This window comes from Microcaecilia unicolor, chromosome 9 (assembly GCF_901765095.1).
Source record: "Microcaecilia unicolor chromosome 9, aMicUni1.1, whole genome shotgun sequence".
Lineage (NCBI taxonomy): Eukaryota > Metazoa > Chordata > Amphibia > Gymnophiona > Siphonopidae > Microcaecilia > Microcaecilia unicolor.
In genome coordinates this window covers 158,277,398-158,302,718 of record NC_044039.1, presented here as the reverse complement: position 1 = coordinate 158,302,718, position 25,321 = coordinate 158,277,398, and the positions used below count along the sequence as shown (strand labels likewise).

At 44.0% G+C, this 25,321-nt stretch overlaps 1 protein-coding gene and 1 long non-coding RNA gene across 3 annotated transcripts in view; one reads left to right on the top strand and one right to left on the bottom strand.

Annotated features, from left to right (window-relative positions):
- The window catches only part of MIS18BP1 (MIS18 binding protein 1), a 328,661-nt gene that overhangs the window by 125,572 nt on the left and 177,768 nt on the right, over positions 1-25,321 (top strand). Inside the window, exon 8 of the mRNA XM_030214962.1 lies at positions 4,319-4,641. Within this exon, the coding sequence (XP_030070822.1) occupies positions 4,319-4,641 (323 nt within the window). The remainder of the gene's footprint in view (positions 1-4,318; positions 4,642-25,321) is intronic.
- The window catches only part of LOC115477855, a 37,967-nt gene continuing 35,593 nt past the window's right edge, over positions 22,948-25,321 (bottom strand). For both annotated transcript variants that reach the window (XR_003943390.1, XR_003943389.1), the window contains exon 3: positions 22,948-23,020. This is a non-coding gene — a long non-coding RNA (uncharacterized LOC115477855). The remainder of the gene's footprint in view (positions 23,021-25,321) is intronic.

The following is a 25,321-nucleotide window of genomic DNA, read 5'->3' as shown; positions in this document are numbered from 1 at the left end:
CAGTCATTCCAGAAGTGCGAATGAGTCACCTCCTGTGTGGTGTTTCTTTTGGAGCATTTGGGTGTGTTCTACCCGGCCACAATGCCTGCAATCTGAGGCCATTGCAGGTATTGTGCGTACATGGGGCCAGCAGCTGATGTTTTTAATGGCATCAGCGGCCAATTAAAAGATTCCCAGGTTCTTCAGTTACAAGAGAGAGGGCCAGTATCAGAGGGAATTAATGCTCTGGTGCAGCCATGGTCTTCTTTACTCCTTCCTCTATGGTTGCTGCTGACCTGAATCATCCAAAGGATTGGGCACAGCCGTGTGGTTTTAGTGTACCGGATTGGACTAGAAGGCCTTGGTAAAGAGCTTTGATTTATCTGCTAATAGGAGCTCTACTCCAGTTTCAGGGTCATTGGATCACCTGGTTCAGGGCCTAGCGCAGATTGTGTATCCATCTCCATTTTGGCTGGCAGCTTGGCTCTTGAGAGGATGCAACTGCAGAAAAGAGGCTTTTCAGGCAGAGTGATGTCCATGTTGTTGAAGTCATGCAAGAGGCTTACCTTGCTGGCTTACATTAGAGTGTGGCTCATTTTTGAGACTTGGTGTCATGACAGGAATTATGCTTCCTTAGGATCGTTCATTGTGGAGATTATGGATTTTTTGCAGGATGGTTTAGACAGATGCTTGGTGTTAGCATCCCTTAAGGTGCAATTATTGGCCTTTGCAAGTTATTAGGGTCTGTTGCGTGGTAAGCCATTGGCTTCACATCTAAACGCGGTTCAGTTTCTCCAGGGAGTCAAACTCATTCGGCCCCTATGACTTCCTTTGGGTCCACTATGATATCTGAACTTAGTCTTGTCTCTCTTCATCCAGTACCCCTAGGCAGTGCTTTTTTTGTAGAAAAAAAGGTGCCGGTACTCATTATGGGCGGGGTCACCACACATGGCTCCACCCCTATGATAGCCACACCCACATTAACCACACCCCCTATACCATCCATGGCGCATATAAACAGACATCATTGAAAATATTACAGTACTATAGGAGAAAAAAATAACGCAATTTTTTTTCATTATAAATAATCTCTGTAAGCTCTTACAGCTCCAGTATACCCAGTGCAAAATAAGACAGCCAATGTAAATTCTCAAATTGGACATATTACAAACACTAAAATGAAAATAAAATGATTTTTTTCTACCTTTGTTGTCTGGTGACTGTTTTTCTTTCCATATTGGTCCCAGTCTGTGATTCTCCTTTCTTTGTTTTCGCTTAACTCTTCTGTGCCATTTGTCATTTTTGTCTCCTTTTTCATTGCTTTCTTCAATATTTTTCAGGCTCTCTCTCTGTCCAGATTTAATTCATTCTTACTATCCATTCTTTAATTTCCTTCATCTACCTGTGGCTTTTCATCTTTTCCTCACCCTTGTTCTCCCCATGCCCCTTCCTCTTATTCTCCAGTCTTTCTCTATTCCCCTTTTCCATCCAGCAGCTCTGCTTTCTCTCCCCATCCTTCCAGTGTCTCCCCTATTTCTTTCTGCATTCTTCCATCCAGCGTCTTCCCTCTTTCTCTCCCCATCCTTCCGTTTTCCCTCTCTCTCTCCCCATCCTTCCATCTGTTTTCCCTCTCTTTCCCCATCCTTCCATCTGTTTTTCCCTCTCTCCCCAATCCTTCCATCTGTGTTTTTCCCTCTCTCTCCCCATCCTTCCATCTGTTTTCCCTCTCTCTTTCCCCATCCTTCCATCTGTTTTTCCCTCTCTCCCCAATCCTTCCTTCTGTGTTTTTCCCTCTCTCCCCATCCTTCCATCTGTTTTTCCCCTCTCTCCCCAATCCTTCCTTCTGTTTTTCCCTCTCTCCCCATCCTTCCATCTGTTTTTCCTCTCTCTTTCCCCATCCTTCCATCTGTTTTTCCCTCTCTCCCCAATCCTTCCATCTGTGTTTTTCCCTCTCTCTCCCCATCCTTCCATCTGTTTTCCCTCTCTCTTTCCCCATCCTTCCATCTGTTTTTCCCTCTCTCCCCAATCCTTCCTTCTGTGTTTTTCCCTCTCTCCCCATCCTTCCATCTGTTTTTCCCCTCTCTCCCCAATCCTTCCATCTGTTTTTCCCTCTCTCCCCATCCTTCCATCTGTTTTTCCTCTCTCTTTCCCCATCCTTCCTTCTGTTTTTCCCTCTCTCCCCAATCCTTCCATCTGTGTTTTTCCCTCTCTCTCCCCATCCTTCCATCTGTTTTTCCCTCTCTCTCCCCATCCTTCCATCTGTTTTTCCCTCTCTCTCCCCATCCTTCCATCTGTTTTCCCCTCTCTCTCCCCATCCTTTCATCTGTTTTCCCCTCTCTCTCCCCAATCCTTCCCTCTGTTGTTTTCCCTCTCTCTCTCTCTCTCCCCCCATCCTTCCCTCTGTTGTTTTCCCTGTCTCTCTCTCCCCATCCTGCCATCTGTGTTTCCCCTCTCTCCCCATCCTTCCATCTGTTTTTCCCCCTCTCTCCCCATCCTTCCATCTGTTTTCCCCTCTCTCTCCCCAATCCTTTCCTCTGTTGGTTTCCCTCTCTCTCTCTCTCTCTCCCCAATCCTTTCCTCTGTTGGTTTCCCTCTTTCTCTCTCTCCCCAATCCTTCCCTCTGTTGGTTTCCCTCTCTCTCTCTCCCCAATCCTTCCCTCTGTTGGTTTCCCTCTTTCTATCTCTCCCCATCCTTCCATCTGTTTTCCCCTCTCTCCCCAATCCTTCCCTCTGTTGGTTTCCCTCTTTCCCTCTCTCCCCAATCCTTTCCTCTGTTGGTTTCCCTCTTTCTCTCTCTCCCCAATCCTTCCCTCTGTTGGTTTCCCTCTCCCTGCCAAGTTTCCCGCGAACGGCGCGAAGTCGCGACGCACGCGGCACCAGCCCCTATTTCCGACCGCTGCTGCTTCTCCTGTTGAGCAGCAGCGGCCGCTACACAAAGAAAAAGAAGATTTAAAAAAAAATTTGAAACCTGGCTGAAACGCGGCACCCCGGCACTGTAGACAGCCATTAGGCATTGGCTGTTGCCCCGCAGCCGCTCCTCCTCTTGCCTCTACGTCACTGCCCCTGGAGGAAAACCCCGGAGGAGCGCAGTGACGTAGAGGCAAGAGGAGGAGCGGCTGCGGGGCAACAGCCAATGCCTAATGGCTGCCTACAGTGCCGGGGTGCTGCGTTTCAGCCAGGTTTGAAGTTTTTTAAAAAATCTTTTTCTTTGTGTAGCGGCCGCTGCTGCTCAACAGGAGAAGCAGCAGCGGCCGGAAATGGAGGCTGGCACCGCGTGCGGGACATGGACTCACGGGGCGGGGGGAGCAAAAACAAAGGTGCCGGTACGCCGTACCGTTGCGTACCGGCACAAAAAAAGCACTGCCCCTAGGAGCCCTTGAAATAGAGCATCCTGAAGGATCTCACTCTGAAGGTGTTTTTTCTGGGGTTATTTTGTTGACTCAGTGAATTTGTGAGTTACAGGTCCTGACCTGCAGGGAATCCTTCTTGGTGTTTCCTGTAGAAAAGGTGGTCTTGTGTCCTGTTCATCCTTCCTTCCAAAGGTAGTTTCTGCATTTCATGTGAACCTGGAGTATTTCTTTTCTGGTCTTGGATGAGGCATGAGGGCATAAGTAGCAGTAAAATTATATTGCCTGGATGTCAGAGGAGCCTTGCAGCTGTACATTTGTAAGACTGAGGAGTTTCAGAATTTGAACAGGTTGTACCTTCTGTTTTGAGGATAGTAGTGTGGTTGACTTCACAGGATGGTTATAGATTTCTCAGAAGTTGGTTCTTCTCAGTCTTTATCTGCTGGTAGGCGTGCATAACCCATACGTCTGGGCGCACCAAAGGAAAGAAAATTAGCAGGTAAGATCTAACTTATCCCTTGCTTCTTTGCTTCACCTATCAATGGGGTGCTGTCACACAACTGACAACCTACTATGAGAAGGGAGACTGCTGGCTTCTGCCAGTGATTTGTAGAAGCACCTTAAGGTTCTGATTTACTAAAGTTTCTTAGCCCCACAGACACAGAATAGGGAAAGAGCCTTAGTAAATCAGTTTCTAAAAGAGCTGCTGCTGTTCTGGGAGAAGATCCCGCCCTATGCCGTGGACAATGTTGGAGGGATGGGGAAGGAGAATTGAAAGAAATCTCAGCTGCTGCTCCTAGGTTTTTGAGCTAGTTCCTAGTTTTAATGATAATTTGTCAAGGCTTGTTGTATAAGATTAATGCAGTCATTTTTTAAATGAATTCATACTAAATTTTGAAGTATGTTTTGCTCTACAAAACTTGACGGCTCATAAAGAAGCTCTGCTTTTATAGTACCTTAATTCAATTTTGCTCTCTCTATTGGTCTTTTAGCCAGAAAAGTAAAGAAAAAGATATGTTCAATAAACAGAATTTCATGGATCCAGTCAAATCAAAAGGGAAATCATCTGCAATTAAACTTGGAAAACCAAACCTGACTTACAGCATAAATGGTGGAGAACTGAAGTCTTTGGAAACTGATACACTAGAATTAAAGACAAACAAAGATGTTGGATTGACAACCTGTTCTAAGAGCTCTCGGAGCCATGAAGCAAAAACTGTTAAAACAGAAGAAAAAACAACTAGAGGTTCTAATAAGTCTAGATCCAAGAATGTTTCCTACAAGGTCGACTGTGCTGAAAGAGAAAACACTACCAGTTCGTATATATTTTTTTTGTATTATTGTGGGTTAGCTTGTTTTGTTTTATCAAATTAACACAACCATGAATATGGAGATCCTATAGTGTGTGTTCCTTACAGTAACTAATCATTGCCGTTATCATATGTATCTTTGTCCACGCCATTCTGAGTGTTTTGAATGATACAGTGCTTATCGGATTTAGTTTATGGAGTAGAGCTTAACCATGACTCAGCAATAGTGCTGATATTTTTCTTGTGGATACAATATGGAGAAGTGACAGAAGTGATGCTTTTGATCGAAGTGATTGCCATCATAAATGAAGTGCCTTCATGTACAGCATTTCATTTTAAAGGTTGAGGGGGCAGGTCTGTAATTGGATTCCTCCATTTAGGTGCCCAGATGCTGCGTGATGAGAGCCTATTCTGTAATGTCCTCTGGGCACCCAAATTCCTTTATGGAATACTAGCATAACTCCATATTAGTACACCTTACATTTATATGCCTACAGTTAAACCTGCCATAGACCAAGTGGAATCGCAGGCCCATAAATGTGGCAGGGACACTGGTAACTTACAGTATTCTGTAAGTTATGCACATAAGTGGGAGACATGCCTCTGTCCCACCCATGCTCTGCCCATGTGTACACCTCCTTTCATTTACGCATTATGCCATTCATGCCCTACCAGAATAGTGCTTGAATGCCCTGCTGGCACTTATGCAGATAAATGTACAATTACACATATAAGTGCTAGTAAATTAATGTGCACAAGATGTGTGTAAATACGGTTGTCCGTTTATAAAATTGCTCTTCATTCCTCTGAGTCTTCTGTCAATAATTAGACCTAAATTAGTGGGGACATCACTCATGGGAGCAATGGGAAGGGAAAAAGGCAAAACACATACTGGGTGCTTCCATTTAGGCACCCAAGAGCGCATCATAGGAGCCTATTTTATAAAGGAACATAGGTGTCTAGGTTCTGTTATTGAATACTAGCTTAGCTAAAATTGGGTGGCGGAGCAGGTGGGGGGAAGAGGGGTTGGTGGTTCGGAGGCGAGCATAGGGGAGGGCAGACTTATATGGTCTGTGCCAGAGCCGGTGATGGGAGGCGGGACAGGTGGTTGGGAGGCGGGAAAAACTGCTGGGCAGACTTATACGGTCTGTGCCCTGAGAAAGACAGGTGCAAATCAAGATAAGGTATACACATGAGTTTATCTTGGGCAGACTGGATGGACCATGCAGGTCTTTTTCTGCCGTCATCTACTATGTTAATATGTTACTATCATAACCCGGTATTGACACACAAAACATTTAGAGCTGGTATAAGTGCAAATGCCTAAAAGCAATAGGGACTATATAAGTTACATGCATAGTGGGAGTCCTGCTTATGCTGTGCCCCATGTACTCCCCCTTGCAAATGAATGGTATAGAAGTTAAGCGGATATTTGCAGAATAGCACTGAGGTGTAGTCTAGCATATACATGTGTAAGCGCACATATATGGTAGTATTGTATTTTATACATTAGTTTTTATTGAAATTTTTGCAAATAAACCACAAACAACATCAGATTGACTCTTGAACCTACAGGGATCCATCATAACCAGGGTACAACCCTGCAGAACAGCAAAAACAGAAAAAGCTGTAAAACCCATCCCCTTCACCCTAAACAAGAGCTTCCCTCACCCTCCTCTTAACTGAAGCCTTTCAAAATGTACTTCTGACATTTTCAATATATGACACATAGCCATAATTATAAGTATAATCATCTGTGCTAAACTCCATATCAGTTAAGTTGAGATCCATAGGCCATATCCTATCTTGAAGGAAATCCCTCCCCACCCCATCCCACCTGTCCCACCAGCATGCTAAACCCACCTATACATCTTCCTTCTTTCCACAGGTGACCCCAGACTTGCAAACATACCTTTGTTTTTCCCCTCAAAGACCTTGTTATTCTTCCATACAACATCAGTCTGTTCACTTCCCAGTTGCTAGGGCCCTAGACAATACCATTTTCTGGCAATGACTATTTTGGCTACTAGGAGCAAGTTCAAATTAAGTGTTCTCTCTGAGTTCTCGCCTTTGCATTCTACTACCAAGCCTAATAGCTATACTACTAGGTCTCTTTTTAGGGTAGATCTTAATGTCTCTGAAATTTTGGCCTCTGTTTCCATAAGCTTTGAATCTTGGGACAGACCCCCACCATATATGGAAGAAGGAACCTGTCAAAGTAAAGCCTCTCCAACACTGGTCTGGAGAGAGCTTTTTCATCTTATACATTTGTAAAGAGATCACATAGAGGATAATTCTGTATGGGTTACCTAAAGTTAGGCCCATGATGATGCGAGCTAAATGCAAATTCTATAATGGCAGTTACGCATGCAGTCGACATTATAGCATAGAGCATAACTCCATAGTTATATACTACACTAGCTGAAAGGCTGGTGTAAAAGCTTGTGCCTAACTGCTGTAAACGGATATTTGCAGAATAGCACTTACGTGCATGCTAGTGTTGTTTAACCATGATAGTATTCTTTAATCAGGGCGTGTAAGTTCTAGGTGCACCCCTGACCCACCCATGCCCTTCCCAGGTCCACACGCCCTTACAGTTGCACATTATGAATTTTGCACGTGCAATTTGCAGAGTCTTGACTAAGGGCAATTAGCACCGATTATAGCCAATAATTGCTTAATGTCCATTAGCAGCTAATTATTATATTGTTACATATATGATAGACTATTCTATAACTTGTGCATGCAACCTTGTGCATTAAGCTTAAAAATGTACATGCAATTTGATAGAATTAAGGGGATAGAGTCTATGTTTGAAACAAAAGAACACATATACCTTTAGATTCCCTTTTCCCAGGTGTCTGTTAAATCTTTTTGCCAACTAGCCTGGTATGACATATCTCCTTGTTCAAAGTTCAGAAGCATTGCTCTATACACCCTAGTTAATAAACCCTTCTGGCCTTGATCCTTAAGCAGAACTCACTTTGTGCTGAATCATAAAGAAGGTTGCCTACCTCTGCCTTCTCCAAATTGATTAATAATGTTTCCATCTTGTCTTCATTGACCTTAAATTCTGACAATCCAGAGAATGATGTAATTTCTTGCACAATATTGGGGGTGGTCTGTACAGGATTCTTTAAAAATAGATTATTGTCAATAGACTTTAAAATTTTGTATTCTCCTCCTACGCTCACCATTGTGATCCCAGTATTCCTTCTAATTGTGTCAACCAGCTGCCCAATCACAAATAGTCATATATGGCTTTGACTCGATTTATAAAATTCCTCCCAAATCAACCCTCTTGAGGAGCTCCCAATCCAACCAATCAAAAGCTTTATGTCCAGAGCTACACAAATCACTCTCTCTTTCACTTTATAGTGATGCATGATACTGTCTACTGTCCTAATATTATCTCCTATGTGTCTCTCCCTTGGATAAAGCTGGTTTGATCCAAGTGAATCAACTGGGACATTACCTTCTCTAGAAGATTCATAAGGGTCTTTGCCAAGAATTTCATTTTGCACTGAAGCAAGGATATAGGGCTCTAAATCCCACAATTATAATAGGTTTTTCTTCCTTAAACAGAATGATAACAATGACTTTGACATTATACATGGAGTCTGGAAGTCTCCCTTCTAACAGATTAAAAAGGTGTATTATATTTCAAAAACATGTGATAGTACTCTGTAGTGAATCCATCTTTCTCCATTACCTTCCTTTTCCATAAGTTCTTAATCACATGCTCAAGCTCTGTAGAGGATATTAGCCTACCCAGCCAACCCTCTTCTTTATTGGACAGCCTCTTCAGGTTTGTCTGCTCCAAATATTTTGCTATACTGTTATTACGTGGGGTCACCCTGAAATTCTGAGCCATACAGCACTTTGTAATTTTTTTTTTTAATTCCTCCAATTTCTTGATTGGCTCTGTTCCATCCTCCTGAACTCTTTAACTGTTCGTTCTGCTGGTTTTTTTTTTAAGCCAGTGTCTTACAGACCCTGTTACCTAACTCTGTATAATTCCTTTTTTTAGGGTCCTCACCAGACCAGTCTAGATCCTGTGGGTGTTACGTCCATCTTCCACAGGTTGAGATAAAGAATAGGGCACTTTCTGCTGCAATAGCTCAGTATTTATCTCCAGGAAATAGTTTGATTTTATTTGCAGTAGAGCAAATGAAAAATTGAAGCAATGTTCCTACTACTCTCAAAGGCATTGGTACGCTCCTTCTTGTCCCACTTACTCTGTTCAGCCTCTGCACGCTCATTCTCATCAATAGCATGCGCACAAAGCCTAGCTGGCTTCCCAGTCAAAGCAGGGGCCAAGTTTACTGGCTCCTGGAGAGCATAGCCGCCATCAAAGTGACTATTCCATATAACCTTCCGGTAGGAGGGAGGTTAGTACATAAGCAGTGGTGTGCTGATAAATTTTTAACAGGCTCTCTCCCCAGGTATAGCCAGCCCTGCAATTCTTATTTGTTTGGGGGGGGGGGGGGGGCGCAGAGGCCCCAGTTTACCTCTGCGCCCCCCCCCCCCCAACCCAAATTGCAAGGCTGGCTAAACCCAGGGAGAGAGCCTGTTGTTAAAAATTTATCAGCAGAAAATTTATCTCCAGAAAAAAGAAAGATTTTAAATGCTACCAGGTTCTAATCTAATTCATGTTTAATGTGGGATAAAATGCCAAAAATAAGATAGAAATTCTGAATGTTGAGCACCTGATTCTCATAATATGATGTCTCTTAGTGGACCTTTTATCAGGAGAAAAAAATCTCTGCAAGTATAGAACACATACTAGGGTGTCCCTGTAACCAGCCCCTCCTCCAAATGACACACTAATTACAATTTATAACAAATTACTACTCTACCTATAAAAAGTTATACTTTCTCTAGTACATTCGTATGCTGCAGCAGCTGGCTGGTATGTTTGAAAATATAAATAAGGTTAAATAAAAATGCTACCAACAATTAAACACAATGTGGTTGCAGCAGCTCTTATCCAATCCGATCTGCTCCGGCTCCCTCCACCCTCCATCCCAGACTCACACTTTCTGTGACTCCTCCGGCTTCGTCCTCTCTGGTGGCGCTGCAGGTCCCTCTCTCCTGATAATCTGCTCTCTCTGACAATAAGAGCAGATTGGGAGGGGACCCGCCAACAGAGACACCTTCCATCTGGCGTCTGTCTCCGCGCTGCAGCACAGCCAAGAGGACCAGGCCAGGCCATGAGAAAAAGCTGCGATCAGGGGGGCACAGAGACAACTACTGGCAACAAGTCGAGAAGGCGCGCAAGCGAGCACACACTCGGCTGCGGCGCAATCAGTTTTTTTAAAGCAGTGCTGGTATACGTCAGCAGGGAACAGGCTACTTCAGCCAATCCCAGGGGCCTTCCTTCAGCCTGTCCCACCCCAGAGGGCTGAAGAAAGGCCCCGGGATTGGCTGAAACAGCCTGTTCCCTGCCAACGTATACCAGCACTGCTTTAAAAAAAATTAAGTACTCCGTGGCCGGCAGTACAAGAGGCAAGGAGGTGCAGGGGGGCAAAAATTGAAAGCAGAAAGGTATGGGGGGGGGGTAGAATGGGGAAACAATATGCCTAAGCCACAGACATAGGGGAAGGGGACGCCGATGCCAGGAGGGTATCCAAACCCAAATTTTGGGAGCTGGTTGTTAAAGTAGCTACATTAACAACCGGCTCCCAAAATTCTTAAAAATTTAACAAACGGGTCTTGCGAGCCGGCTCCAGCACACCACTGTACATAAGCATCGCCATGCTGGGACAGATCCAAGGGTCCATCGAGCACCGCACCCTGTCACTGACAGCGGCCAAAAGAACAAGCAATTTGTCTCACCCATCCTAGAAATACTGTAGTCCCTCGTCCATTCAATAACATTCTATAGCTTTTTCCTCCAGGAAGCCGGCCAACCCTTTTTTGAAGTCCGCTAAGTTAACTGCCTTAACCACCTTTTCCAGCAGCGAATTCCAGAGTTTACGCGTTGAGTGAAGAAAAATTTCGTCCAATTCGTTTTAAATTTACCACACTGCAGCTTCATCGCATGCCCCCTTGTCCTAATATTTTTGGAAAGCGTAAACAGACGCTCCACATCGACCCGTTCCATTCCACTCATTATCTTATAGACCTCTATCATCTCTCCTCTCAGCCGCCTTTTCTCCAAGCTGAAGAGCCCCAGCCTCTTCAGCCTATCCTGATAGGGAAGCCGTCCCATCTCCTGTATCATCTTTGTCACCCATCTCTGCACCTTTTCCAATTCCACTGTGTCTTTTTTTGAGGTGCGGCGACCAGAATTGAACACAGTACTTGAGGTGCAGTCGCACCATGGAGCGATACAATGGCAGAATAATATCCTTATTTTTGTTTTCCATCCCTTTCCAAATGATACCCAACATTCTATTTGATTTCCTAGCCGCAGCAGCACATTGAGCAGAAGTTTTCAACGTATCATCTACGATGACACCTAGATCCTTTTCTCGGTCCGTGACTTCCAACGCTGAACCTTGCATGACGTAATTATAGTTTGGGTTCCTCTTTCCCACATGCATCACTTCATCTTCCCGCGATTTGACTACTTTGAATAACTTTGTGTAATTGGCAAATTTGATTACCTCACTAGTTACTCCATGTCTAGGTCATTTATGAATATGTTAAAAAGCAGAGCTCCCAGCACCGATCCCTGAGGGGGCCCCGTTAACTACCCTTCTCCATTACGAATATTGACCTTTTAGTCCTACTCTCTGTTTCCTGTCTTTCAACAGTTTTTAATCCACAGTAAGACACTACCTGCGATCCCATGTCCCTCTAATTTTCTCTATAGTCTTTCATGAGGGACCTTATCAAACGCCTTCTGAAAATCTAGATACACAATATCAACCGGCTTACCTTTGTCCACATGTTTGTTTACCCCTTCAAAGAAATGCAGCAGATTGGTGAGGCAAGACTTCCCTTCACTAAATCCATGTTGACTTTGTCCCATTAGTCCATGCTTTTTGAACGTGCTCGGTAATTGTGTTCTTGATTATAGTCTCTACCATTTTGCCCGGCACCAACGTCAGACTCACCGTTCTATAATTTCCCAGGTCTCCTCTGGAACTTTTTAAAAATATCGGCATTACATTGGCCACCCTCCAATCTTCCGGTACCACGCTCAATTTTAAGGATAAATTACAAATCAATAACAGTAGCTCTGCCATCTCATTTTTCAGTTCTATCAGTACCCTAGGTTGAATACCATCCGGTCCAGGAGATTTGCTACTCTTCAGTTTGCAGAACTGCTCCATTACGTCTTCCAGATTTACAGATATTTCAATAAGTTTTTCCGACTCTTCAGCTACGAATACCCTGTCCGGCACCGGTATCCCACCCAAATCTTCCTCGGTGAAGACCAAAGCAAAGAACTCATTTAGTTTTTCTGCTTTTTCTTTGTCTTTCTTTTACACCCCGGTCATCCAGCGGGTCAACCGATTCTTTTGCTGGTTTCCTGCTTTTAATGTATCTAAAAAGATTTTTATTATCAGTTTTCGCCTCTAACACCATCTTTCTTTCAAAATCCCTCTTTGCCTTTTTCCAAGAAAGGTGGCCCCTTGTAACCTCCGATCAGTGGGTTCTTCAAATAGTCCATCTCTGTTATGCTCTGCATTGGTGAAAGAAACCACCAAATTGCCCACCAAGAGTGACTTACCTCACCTCTCAGCACAAGGAAGTACTTGTAAAGGAACTCTCCACCCTTCTCAAGGCCCATGTGGTTGAACCCACTCCACCAGGGGAAGGATTCTATTCCAGATGCTTCCTTGTTGGAGTTCATAGGAGCCCTGCTGGACACAGTTCAAGCGCAAGCCTTCCTCTCTCTGGCACGGGCAGACACTTTTGTTGACATTGCCAAGCAGGTTCGCAGCAACCAACAGGTCACGGCTCGGTAGATGTTGAGGTTGTTAGGCCTCATGTCCTCCACTGTGCATATTTCCCCTATGGCACATCTTCATATGAGATCTTCCCAGTGGACCCTAGCTTCCCAGTGGTCTCAGGCCACGTGGGACCTATCAGATGTCATCTGAGTAACCGTGGAGCTGGCTCTGTACCTCCTCTGGTGGTCAATTTGGTCCAGTTTGACTTTGGGACTGCCATTGCAAATTCTTCTGCTCCAGAGGGTGTTGATGCCAGATTCATCCAACCAGGGATGGGAAGCTCATTTAGACGGGTTTCACACTCTAGATCCATGGTCAGCCCAGGAAACAGAGTTACAGATCAACCTCCTGGAGCTCCAGGCAATTTGAAACACTCTAAAGGCTTTCGGAGATCAGTTCCTGAACCAAATTGTACTCATTCAAACAGACTATCAGGTTGCAATGTTTTCGTCAACAAGCAGGGGGATACAGGATCCTACCCTCTCTATCAATAGGCCGAAGGGATGTGGAACTGGACTGTCCAGCACAGGATAGTTCTCAGAGCCACACACCTCATGGGAAAATTTAACAGCCAGGCCGACAAACTGAGCAGGATAATGCAATCTCACAAGTGGTCTTTCAGCATTGGCATTGCCCCTGAGATTTTTCAAGAGTGGGGCACACCCTCGGTGGATCTTTTTGCCACTCATTACAACCATACAATACTGCTTCAGGCTCAGGTGACATGAAAGACTAGCGTTGGATGTGTTTCTCCTTTATTGGGGGATAGGTCACCTATATGCATATCCTCCCATCCCTCTCATGGGAAAGACTGAATCTCAAATAAGATTGGCAGACCATGATCCTGATCGCCCCGTATTGGCCCAGGCAGATATGGTTACCACTTCTGGAGTTATCCTCCGAAGAACCATAAAGATTGGACTGTTTTCCAACCTTCATCACGCAGAATGAGGGATCTCTTCTGCATCCCATCCTCTCGTCCCTGGCCCTCACTTCCTGGATGTTGAGAGATTACAGTTTGCTTCTTTGCATCTTTCTGAGGGTGTCTCCAGAGTCTTGCTGGCTTCCAGGAAAGATTCCACTAAGAGGTGTTATACTTTCAAATAGAGGAGGTTTGTCATCTGGTGTGAGAGCAGGGCCCCAGATTCTTCTTGCCCTACACAGACCCTGCTTGAATACCTACTACACCTCTCTGAGTCTGATCTTAAAACCATCTCTGTAGTGGTTCACCTCAGTGTAATTAGTGCTTATTATCGTTGTGTAGAGGGTAAGCCTATCTCTAGACAGCCTCTAGTTGTTCAATTCATGTGGGGTTTACTTTTGATAAAGCCCCCTGTCAAACCTCCACCTTTGTCATTGGACTTCAACATCATCCTCACCCATCTGATGAAAGCTCCTTTTGAGCCACTGGATTCCTGTCCTCTGAAGTACTTGACCCTGATAGGTCTTGTTTTTGGTGGCAGTTAGTTCAGCTCTCCGAGTCTTTGAGTTTCAGGACCTAGTAAGCAGATCCACCTTACACAAAATTTCATTATAACAAAGTAGTTCTCTGCACCTACCCTAAGTTCCTTCCTAACCTAAGGTGGTGTTGGAATTCCACCTGAACCAGTCAGTCGTTCTACCAACATTCTTCCGCAAACCTCATTCCCATCCTGACAAAAGTGCACTTAACACCTTGGACTGCAGATGAGCCTTGGCCTTTTATCTGGAATGGACTAGGCCTATAGACAGTCCACTCAAATTTTCTTTTGATACCAACAGGATGAAGTAGCCATCGGTAACCGCACTCTTTCAAATTGGCTGGCAGACTGCATCTCTTCACTTATGCCCAGGTTGGACTGAATCTGGAAGGTCATCGCAAGGCTCACAATGTCAGAGCTATGGCTACCACTATACTGCTGTTATACCACGGACCTCAGTGGTGCCACTCACTGGTTCTTAACTTTTCACCAGCAAGAATTATGCACCCAGCTCCTCATCAGTCCTTGGTGTAAATATTTTAATTCGTACTATACTTTTTACTTTTTCATGTATGTATATTTTTTCTTTTATCCACATACATGAAAAAGTAAAAAGTATAGTAGGAATTTAAATGTTAAAATATTTACACCAAGGACCGATGAAGAGGTGGGTGCATAATTCTGCTGGTGAAAAGTTAATAACCAATGAGTGGCACCGCTGAGGTCTGTGGTATAGCAGCAATATAGTGGAGGCAATAATATTGACTATTCATTGCACTTCTTGCACTTTAATGTGTGTCTCCATACCCAGCACATACTAACGGTTATGCTGGTTCACCGGTATATATCCATTTATTTCTCTTTTGTCTATTGTGCTTAGGTTTTTCAAACACAAGTTTTATTGTTCTGCACCAACACTTTTTATGTTCCAACTTTGAGGTCAGTTTTTATGCAGTATTTTCATCTCTTGTTTTTAATCCTTGTTTTTGAATCATTGTTTAGTCAATGTTTTTTATTATCTATTATTTATTGTATATTTATTTTGGTACCAGTATTTTTGTTACACATGATGATTGTGTTTATTATGGTGTTTTTATTATATGGTATTTTATGAATATGATATTAATGATTGGTATTTTCATTTATATATATTGTATGACCCCTGAATCAGATAGGTGTGTCCCATCGAAACACAGCTCCGTGTTTGATCAAGTACACAAGTGGTGCTGAATAAAGTTTGTTGCAGTATACATCTGGCTGCGAAGATTTCTTGGTCCACCTCTACTACTTGGACTTTTATCATCCTAGTTACCCATCCCATCCACTCTTGAGCATTGTGACCCCTGTTATACAGCACAAATGGGATCCTTTTTATCAGTCCCCCCCCCCCTTTTTTTTTTTTAACTTTCTCAGGATACAATTCTACGTACTCCATAAATCTTCAAATTTAATGCTTCTTTTACAAGTAGGTCTCCTGGAGAAGAGCCACATCCACATCTTCCCAGTGGACCCTAGCTTCCCAGTGATCTCAGGCCACGGGGGAACCTATCAGATGTCATCTGAGTAACTGTGGAGCTGGCTCTGTACCTGTCAGGCTTCTTCCCTGGAAGCACTGAGTTTGTGAGCCCTTGGACCACTACCGTGGAGTGGCAGTGGCAGGCAAGGTCACCTTCAAAGCAGAGACGAGGAAAGGCTGGACTGGAACCCCGGACTGGAGTTCTGCACTGGAATACACAGGACTGGAACGCAGTGGACGGGTGCGCACTGGACTGGAACCCACTGGACTGGTACACACTGGAGTGGAGCCCACTGGACTGGAACCCACGGGACCGGAACCCGCTGGACAGGAACACACTGGACCTAGGCTTCACCTACGCTTAGCCATCGTTCCCCGAGGGTTGAGCCCTCAGGTTCGGGCAGCCGGCAGGGCTTACAGGAAAACCGGAACTGGAACTAGCAAGCAGGAATAACAGGAATCAGGATACAGAAGTGCCCCCAGGTACCTAGGCGAAAGCAAGACAGGCAGGGAATGTCCGGGTTCCGGCAATAGTCAGGTCTGGCCACAGGCAGAGAATATCCGGGTTCAGGCAGTAGTCAGGTCAGGCAGCAGGCAGAGAGTAGTCAGATTCAGGCCATGGTCATGTCAAGTAGCAAGACTATGGCTGGAGCTCCAGTAGCAAGGAGTACTGGCAGTGGACAGGACTAGGGATGAAGCTCCAGAAGCAAAAGAAAAAAAAAACACACGGGAAAACCAGAAAGCTAAACACAAGAAAACTAGTAAAGCTGTATACAAGCTAACAAGAAAGCTATGCCCAAGCTAACTAGTCACAAGCTAGAAACTTGCACTAAGCAAACACAGGAGAACTAGCAAAGCTGTACACAAGCTAACAAGCAAAGTTATGCCCAAGCTAACTACTCACACGCTAGGAACTCACACAACACACAGGAGAACTAGTAAAGCTGTACACAAGCCAACAAGAAAAGCTATGCCCAAGCTACTAGTAACAAGCTAGAAACTCACACTGAACTGGACAAGGTAGCAGTGCACAGAGCACTCTAACATACCAGGGACCTTAGATGATGCAAAGGCCAAGGCTGCAGTCTCTAAGTGATTAATAAAGCCCTTCAACACCTGAGGAGCAGCTGCAGCCATCAGTAAGCAACTATGGAGGCTGTCTAGGCACAAACAAAAGAGACAAGTCTGGCAGCCTGGAAGGACCGGACTGGGCTAAAGTCTGGAACGGGTAGGAACAGCAAGACAAACTATGGCAGCCACTGACTCTGGCCACCAGCGGATGAGAGGAGCACAAACCAAGGAGCAGGCAGAGCGCACACAGAACATAGAGAGACTGAATACCTAGGAGCAGCACAGAGGAGCAAACAGAGCCAGGCTGGAGACAGAGATAGAGCTAACTCAGGCAGCACCCCCAGGTGCAGTAGAGTGGAGTAATTAGAGCCATGCTGGAAGCAGCCAGCACACAGAAGGAAAACTACTCCAGAAAGGATAGGCAGAAGCCAGCTTAGAAGCTGACCCCCAGAAATAAGGTAAGTCTGAGGGTGGTCACGAGCACAGACGTGACAGTACCTCCTCTGGTGGTCAATTTGGTCCAGTTTGACCTTGGGACTGCCATTGCAAATTCTTCTGCTCCAGAGGGTGTTGATGACAGATTCATGAGTTGAGGTTGCAGAGTGGGAGACTTATGAGCGATGTCTAGAAATACTTTTTCACAGAAAGGGTGGTGGATGCCTGAAATGCCCTCCAGCGGGGAGGTTATGAAGACAAAAACAGGATTCAATAATGCTTGGGATAAACACAGAAGAACACTATATAGAAAAAAGGATGGAATCCAATTAAAGCAAAACTTAAATGACCTCATAACTTGTGTGAGCTTTGAGTGCAGCTTCAGAGGTTGGGAAGTATGACCAGTGCAGGGCAGACTTTTACAGTCTGGGTCCCATAAGTGGCAAAAAACAGATTAGGATCAAGGCTGGAGTGAGCTTCAACGGCAACTCCAGTAGTTGGGAAGTAGGACCAGTGCTAAGGCAGATTTCTACAGTCTGTGCCCCAAAATTGGTAGGTAGATAAAGAGATTAAGTATACCAGTGTTAAATCATGAAGAAATGGAACCTATACAGAGTTACAGATTCAACTCTGGCCATTTTGTTTGGCAGACTGGATAGACTGTGCAGGTCTTTATCTTTCAACATCTACAGTGTTACTATGTAGATCTTTAAAATCCTTTTTTGCTTAATCAAAATGTATATTCCTCTGACACCGAGTAGCTAAGTTAAGTGCCATCCCATGCTGTTATAATAGATGCAAAGTGCACTGTCATGATTCCATTAACATCCTCTCCCAACCACTCCCTTCCCACTTCTCCAGTCTTGTTCCCTCTTATCCCCACCTCACACAATCCCCATCATTCTCAGTCCAGTCCCCTTGGTGTCTCAGTGTCTTAACCCAGGTCTCATGTTACGCAATATGGCAAGCTCATTAGGCCCCAGCCCCCTGCAGTGCAGAGAAACCTTTTGAGAAGATCAATATTTGTCCTGAAAAGTTTTCTCCTGTTGAAAAAAACCTTTTTCCCCTCTCCACAGGCTTGGAAGTAGAATAAGCAAGAAACAGTTCAGAATTGCACACCTCAGTCCACTATAAAATTACTGTCTTCCAGACACTTATTGATCTCTTTCCAATGTACCACTGGTGGTCCTCAAAGTCTGCTCTTCAATCTAGCTCCCCCTTCTTTAGCTACAGTACAGCCTCTCTTTGATCTAGAAGTTACCTCAGTGACAGGGCTTCCAATGTGTCTCGAACGTCCTGCTCAGTACTCAGTTGCCCATCATCTCCGGATCCTTCTCCCTCTCCCCCCAAATATATTTTGCAACACCAGGCTCTCCTCTCTCACATGGACTTCTCCATCTGGCAGATGAAGAGAGCCAGGCCTTCCACATGGGGCACCACTTCTCTGCCACACTACTTTTGTGCTACCTGCCTTGCTGTCAAGCATAAGTTTCTTCTCCTCACTAAATTTGTCTATGGTGTCCGTGGTAAAAAACAAATTTACAGATGTCATTACCAGCATCAACTTCCCAAGGAACCATAGCCCAGCTTTCCATCCATTTTGTTAAAAGAGGGCCAGATACTCCATCAGTTCTTTTCTCTTCCTTAGTGTCCAAAGTGCTAAGTCAGAAAAACTCTAACCTTGAAGTGCTTTCAAACTTTAGCAAGAGCTTTACTTTCTTGTAGTGCAGCAATTTTCAAAATCAAAGCTATAGAAAGAACACTCCCCTCCTCCCCCCCCCCCCCCCCCCCCCCCATTCTGGCCTAGACCTTGGCTTCCTATGTGCTGTGAGAGTCAGGAAAACATGGGTGGATGCAGTTTAATGACCTCCAGGATCTGCACTCTCTGTCCCATCAGACACTCCATAAATCCTTACATTCAATCTTGATCTATACTCTTGGTCCGCCACCTTCTTCTATCATTTTGAAAGCTGCTGTAATATCCAGTGAAGATCTGACATTTCCTTCACTTCTCCTCTTCTTCCATCACATTTTGGTAGATTTCTGCCTTGGAGATTTATGCAGCTAGCTCATCAAACTTCATCTAGCCTATGGAAGACCTTTTTCCAAAATTTCTTTTGCTGCAGTCCTAATCTCCTGTAGCTTAAGGCTTCTCCGTGGTCTTCTCTTTCGCTTCCAGTGACTGATCGTGGGGATGCAGGGTCAGTAGTGCCTACCATGGGGGTCTCCAGCTTTGGACAGTTTTGCCTTATACAACTCTTTGATGGTTCACTCCAGCTTACCATTTATAATTTTTGGCGCATAGGCATTAGCATTGCAAAAAAAAAAATTTGATTTGTAGCACTAAATTACTCTCAATTACTCTCAATAGGGGGGAGCAAAGCAGGAGATCACTCTACACACATCTTGCTTAGTTGCTGTAGACTAGAAGCCTTATGCTAGTATTCTAAATATTTATAGAATTGTCCCCATAATGACTAGCTTGCTTAATCTCATCTTTCTGATAGGATTCCACTTTATTAATTCATACAATAATGAATCTGATTTTAGTAAGATAAATTTGGAAATATGAGCAGACTAGTAAATTGAATTTAAATAAGTTCGGGTCTGTAATGCCTGATCACTTCAGTCACTTTTCATAAGTAAACAGGCCTTCTGCCAGTTGTTGCAGATTTATTTACAAATTGTATGTATTTGACTGTTGAGCTTATATGCTTTCGTAGTAGGTTCAAGCAATGCACTGACAAGGTAATCTGCTAACAGTTAATGTGTTCTAATGCTGTTAATGTGCATATTTTTCCACAGGTCCCATTGCATAAAATGGGCCCTGTAGCAGAAGACAACTATCATTAACACTATCAGCACTTGCTATTAGCCATTGATTCTTTGAATATTTGACACCAAATCAAGTATAGTTTCAGTATATCATTCCTTTTCAGCCAGCTAGACCAGTCCATACCAGTGGATTATATCCCCCAACCAGTAGATGGAGGTAGAGAAAGAGCACAGTTTTCAGTAATATTATGGGCATAAGAAGAGATGCAGCCTGGAGCTAGTCAGTATTTCTCTACCTCCAGCAGATAGGTGCAATTGTGGGGTTTGGTTTTGTTGTTGTTGGGTGGTGGTTGTTTTTTTTGTCACAGGTCCAACTGCTATGTCCATAGGTGTCTGTGTGTCAGTGGTTATGCCCAGGGGCCTGCTATTCTCTCAGGGATAGATCCACAGCTCTCTTTTTCTCACCTAAGGGATTATGTTCCATGAGCAGACTGGCACAGGTCCCATGAGCTTCTTGCGAGCAGAGTATTGAACGCCTTTTAGCTCTTTCCTCCCACCCTTCCAGAGCCTCATGAAACTGGGAAAAAAATGTAAGAGGATTTTTACCTGGGCTGTTGCCCAATAAAGTTATTTGGGAAATAAAAACACAATGAAAGGATATTAAAATTTGATGTTCTGGAGCGGTAGGGCTCCTGACCCAGAGCATCTTGGTGGGGTGGGGGTGGGGGGCTCCTAGCTTGATGGGAATCAGTGCTAAGAGGTTTGCCTGAGGGGGAGCCATCATTCCTGCTAAATGATGCAGGATATGCAGCAGCCAGTGCTGCCTGTCTCAATTGCAGAGTGGAGTTGGCAGGAGCAGGGGCAGACACTTCCGACACGACCACAAAGTTGGGGAGCGTTAGCAGCATGACCTCAGAGCAGCAACAATTCTTGCAGACATGCTGTTTTCAGCAGGAATGGCAGCTATTTTGGACGGGCCTGCTGTTCCCTATGAGAGGAGCTGGACCGCCTGGATTTGATCCTCTTTGGGGTGCCCTTGGTTGCCCCAATGTCCTCCTCCTGGTGGATGAAACTTGGAGGGGCTCCCAGGAGCTATGGGTTTGATTTTGAGTCACAGCTGGTAGCTGCCATTTCAGGGGTAAGTTGGACCCAGCAGCAGGGGAAGCCCTACGACAGCAAGAGTGGCCCCTGAAGTGGACACTCCCTTGTGGAAATAGATCCTCTGAATCCTGGGGGCACTGCTGTGTCTTTCAAAGCATCCCTGGGCTGTCAGCATTTCTAGCCAACATGCTCTATGACCTGATCCACACTTGCTGTCATTGCATGGCACTTGCTTCGGCTTCAGGCAGCGAACTTGGCCTTCAAGACACACCTTAGTTTGTTTCCTTTCAGGGGTTGTCTTCTGTTTGGAAAGGACCTGAAGAAGCTGGTCAAGGATCTGGGGGGCATAAGAACTCGGTGCTTTCCAGGGGGTCAAGCCCTGAGAAGGGGGGGGGGAAGAGGTTCAGCCTTTTGAAAGCATGAGAAATCTCATGAAGGAGAGCGGGTCCCTTACTCCCTCCTCCATCCCAAAAGGTACCCAGGGAGGTGGGTCCCTCCTGGGTTGGCACAGGTGAGTGGTTGCCTCAGTCTTTTTGTCCTGGAGTGGACACACTTAACCTTGGACCAGTGGATATGGAAGGTCATTCATGCTGTCACAGAACAGTGTGTTTTAAGCTGTAAAACTGCCTTAATTATTTCCTGAAGTGTATTTCTCTAGTTTGACCAGCAGGTGGTGCATGTTAGTTTTGATGTTGCTGCAGAACCAAGGTTTTTTTTCGTTGTTTAAGCCTTTTGGAAAGGTAGTCTGCAGTATACTTTCAAAGATTGTTGTTCTGGGCTCTGATTGGTCCAGGCACTCATTTTCATTTGGATTTTACTGGCTTTTTCCACAGTCTTAGCCTAGGAGAAGTGAGAGAGAGAGAGAGATCTCTTTACTGAGGCCCTGTGATCATTTATCTTTGATAATCTGTGAGCAGCATTTTTCCTGATCTCCCCAGGTACTTTTTAGATAATGTAATTGATCCATATTTCAGTTACCTGTTATTGTTCTGCTGATTGCACTTTTTATGTTTCACTGTTCCATATTTTTAGGACAATAAACAATTTTCAGTTTGTTAACTCTGCTGTCTGGACTGATAAAGAATCTTGGCTGTTTGTGTGTTGGGTCTGTGAGTGCTTTCTGGGAACTGTGGCGCCAATAACCTAGAAATCACTTGGGATAATTTAAGAGCGGGAGACTTGCCCAGAGGTGGTTGTGACCCAGTCAGTGGGAGGAAGGTGCTAGTGTAGAGCACAAGCGGCAGGTGCAGGCAGACCTGAGTTGTGCTGGGGATAGACTCTAAGTGGGTGTGGGGTAATCCCAGACAGGTGACTAGGCGTTCTGTGACACATGCCAATTATGCCTTGGAGTTTTCAGAACTTGTTTTCAGTGCCTTTATTGTGTCCTCATGCTGTTCCTTTTTCAAGCAAAGAGAGGGAACAAAGTACAAGCAAAAGTCCAAACCAAGGGCCTTAAAAGAGGGACACAGTTCTTTAATTATAAACTTAGATAAAAACAGTCATTGAAGAAAGACTGGATACGGGCCGTGTTTCGGTGCTCCGCACCTGCGTCAGGGGTCTACATGAAATACAAAACAATTAAGAAGATTACATGAATAGAAATTAACATGAATAAAAAATTAAAAATTAAATAGGAACCTATGATAGATAATGTAAATTAATATTAAAGATGCACTCAACAAAATAATTAATATTTCAAAAAGAACTTCACATTGGTATATAAAAACCCTATGATGATATATAAAATTTACATAATAGTGTTTATCTATTCAAAACAACATAATGGTATATAAAAAATATAAAAAATTGCAAGTGATGAGTATTTAAGAAAATAGCTACCGTTGTCCAGATAACGTTTAAAAAGTGGCAAACATTTCATATAATAGTTTTTTCAAAATCATATCAGATAATCAAACAAAAAATATATATATATATTGGTTCATCACAGATAGGATACCTTAAAAGTGAAACACAGATTATGTAATAAATCAATGTGAACAGTATATTGTGAAACAATTAATAAACTTAAAAAAGACTCACCACGATGATGACTGGGAGAGTATTTGTAGAGTAACTCGAAACAGCTAATAGTTGTCAGATATGTTTACAGTATATGTTCCTTATAAAGATAAATGTCATGTTAGTAGAGATGCTTCCCAATGCGGCAGGCATAGATAAATAAATCAACAAAACGTATATCACTAAAAGCAGGAGTATATTTCATCTAACCGCAATGTATACAACCTGAAATAAAATCTGAAACAGTACAATCATAATGCGTAAGTCTTGTAATAGTAAATGTCACACTCATAAATAACAGACATTGAAATTCAAAAACGGTACATTACAGCCTGGCTCCCATGTTAATAACGTCTTCTGATGTCAACCTTATGGGTATTTGGGAGATTAACAACCTTGTTTTCCTATGTAATGTCAGGATTGCTGCCTTACTAGTAAGTGAATTGTTCCCTGGTTTAAGTTTGTCTCCATTGAGACGTTTTATTCCTAAGCTTTATTCATAGTTTTGGTGAAGTATACTGACTAGCTCTAGGCTGCACTTCCTGTTATACCAGTGATGTCACTGGAAACTGTGTTCTTTCTCTAGCTCCATCTGCTGGTATGGACTGGCCTAGTAAGACTCGAAAAAAAGGAAATTAACAGATTAGAATATATTTCACCATATTATGCATCTTTGGCAGTCATCATCTACTGCTTATTGAGTAACAGTAAATCCATAGCAACTGTCTGATTGCATGGACGAGTTATTAAATACATTAAGCACAATTGTATGGTAGAAACAACACCCTATATAGAATTTAACAAATGGTCTTGTGAGATATTGAATGTTACTGTTATGTTCAAGTACATATTGGTTTGGAAGGTAAAGGCACACCTGAGAATTGTCCTAGTCTAGTCATTCCATGTATCTGAATTCAAGAGAGCTTGGGCCAAGTACAAAGGATCTCTAAGGGAGTGATAGGGAAAGTAGATATCATGGATAGGCCATATGGTCTTTATCTGCCTACATTTTTCTCTGTTTATATGTTTTTCTAAGTCTGCCTTAAGTGTATGTATTTTTAGAAATGAAATAAAGTGTGATCCTTTGTCAAATGACTAATGATGGTTCTAGAGTGGTGAACCTGACATAGTAGTAGCATAGCTTAAGATACGAGACCTTGGGACTCATTTTCAAAGCACTTGGACTAACAAAGTTCCATAGGCTACTATGAGGCTTATTTTCAAAACATTTAGACTTACAAAGTTCCATAGACTATTATCCGCCTTATTTTCGAAAGAGAAAGACGCCCATATTTCGACCCAAATCGGGAGATGGGCATCTTTCTCCTGTGGGCGGCCAAATCAGTATAATCGAAAGCCGATTTTGGGCGACTTCAACTGCACTCTGTCGTGGAAACGGGCAAAGTTGACGGGGGCATGTCAGAGGCGTGGTGAAGGCGGGACTGGGGCGTGGTTATCGGCCGAACAGAAATGGGCGGCTTTCGCCGATAATGGAAAAAAAATAACCGTTTTTAGCGAGAACTTAGGGCACTTTTTTTGGACCCTTTTTTTTTCACGAACAAGTCTCAAAAAAGTGCCCTAAATGACCAGATGACCATCGTAGGGAATTGGGGATGACCTCCCCTGACTCCCCCATTGGTCACTAACCCCCTCCCTCCAAAAAAAAACAACTTTTAAAACTTTTTATTTCCAGCCTGTATGCCAGCCTCAAATGTCATACTCAGCTCCCTGACAGCAGTATGCAGGTCCCTGGAGCAGTTGTTAGTGGGTGCAGTGCACTTCAGGCAGGCGGACCCAGGCCCATCCCCCCCTACCTGTTACACGTGTGCTGGTTAACGCTGAGACCTCCAAAACCCACTGTACCCACATGTAGGTGCCCCCCTTTACCCCTTAGGGTTATGGTAATGGTGTAGACTTGTGGGCAGTGGGATTTGGGGGGCTCAGCACAGAAGGGAAGGGTGCTATGCACCTGGGAGCTCTTTTACTGTTTTTTTTTTAATTTGTAAAAGTGCCCAGTTGGTGTCCTGGCATGTGAGGGGGGACCAGTGCACTACGAATCCTGGCCCCTCCCATGACCCAATGCCTTGGATTTGTTCGTTTTTGAGATGGGCGCCTTCGGTTTCCATTATCGCTGAAAACCGATAGCGCCCAGCTGAAAAACGGCCAACTCCTAGGTATTTGCCCCACACAACCCGCATTATCAGAAAAATGATGGGCGCCCATCTTTTTTCAAAAATACGGTTTGTCCCATTCACGGAAATAGGTGCCCACGGATATATGCGCCCATGGAGATGGGCGTTCGTGTTCGATTATGCCCCTCTATGTAACTTTGTAAGTCTACGTGCTTTGAAAATACACCTCCTTGTCAAACCCAGGATTTTCTCTCTCTTAACTTATTATA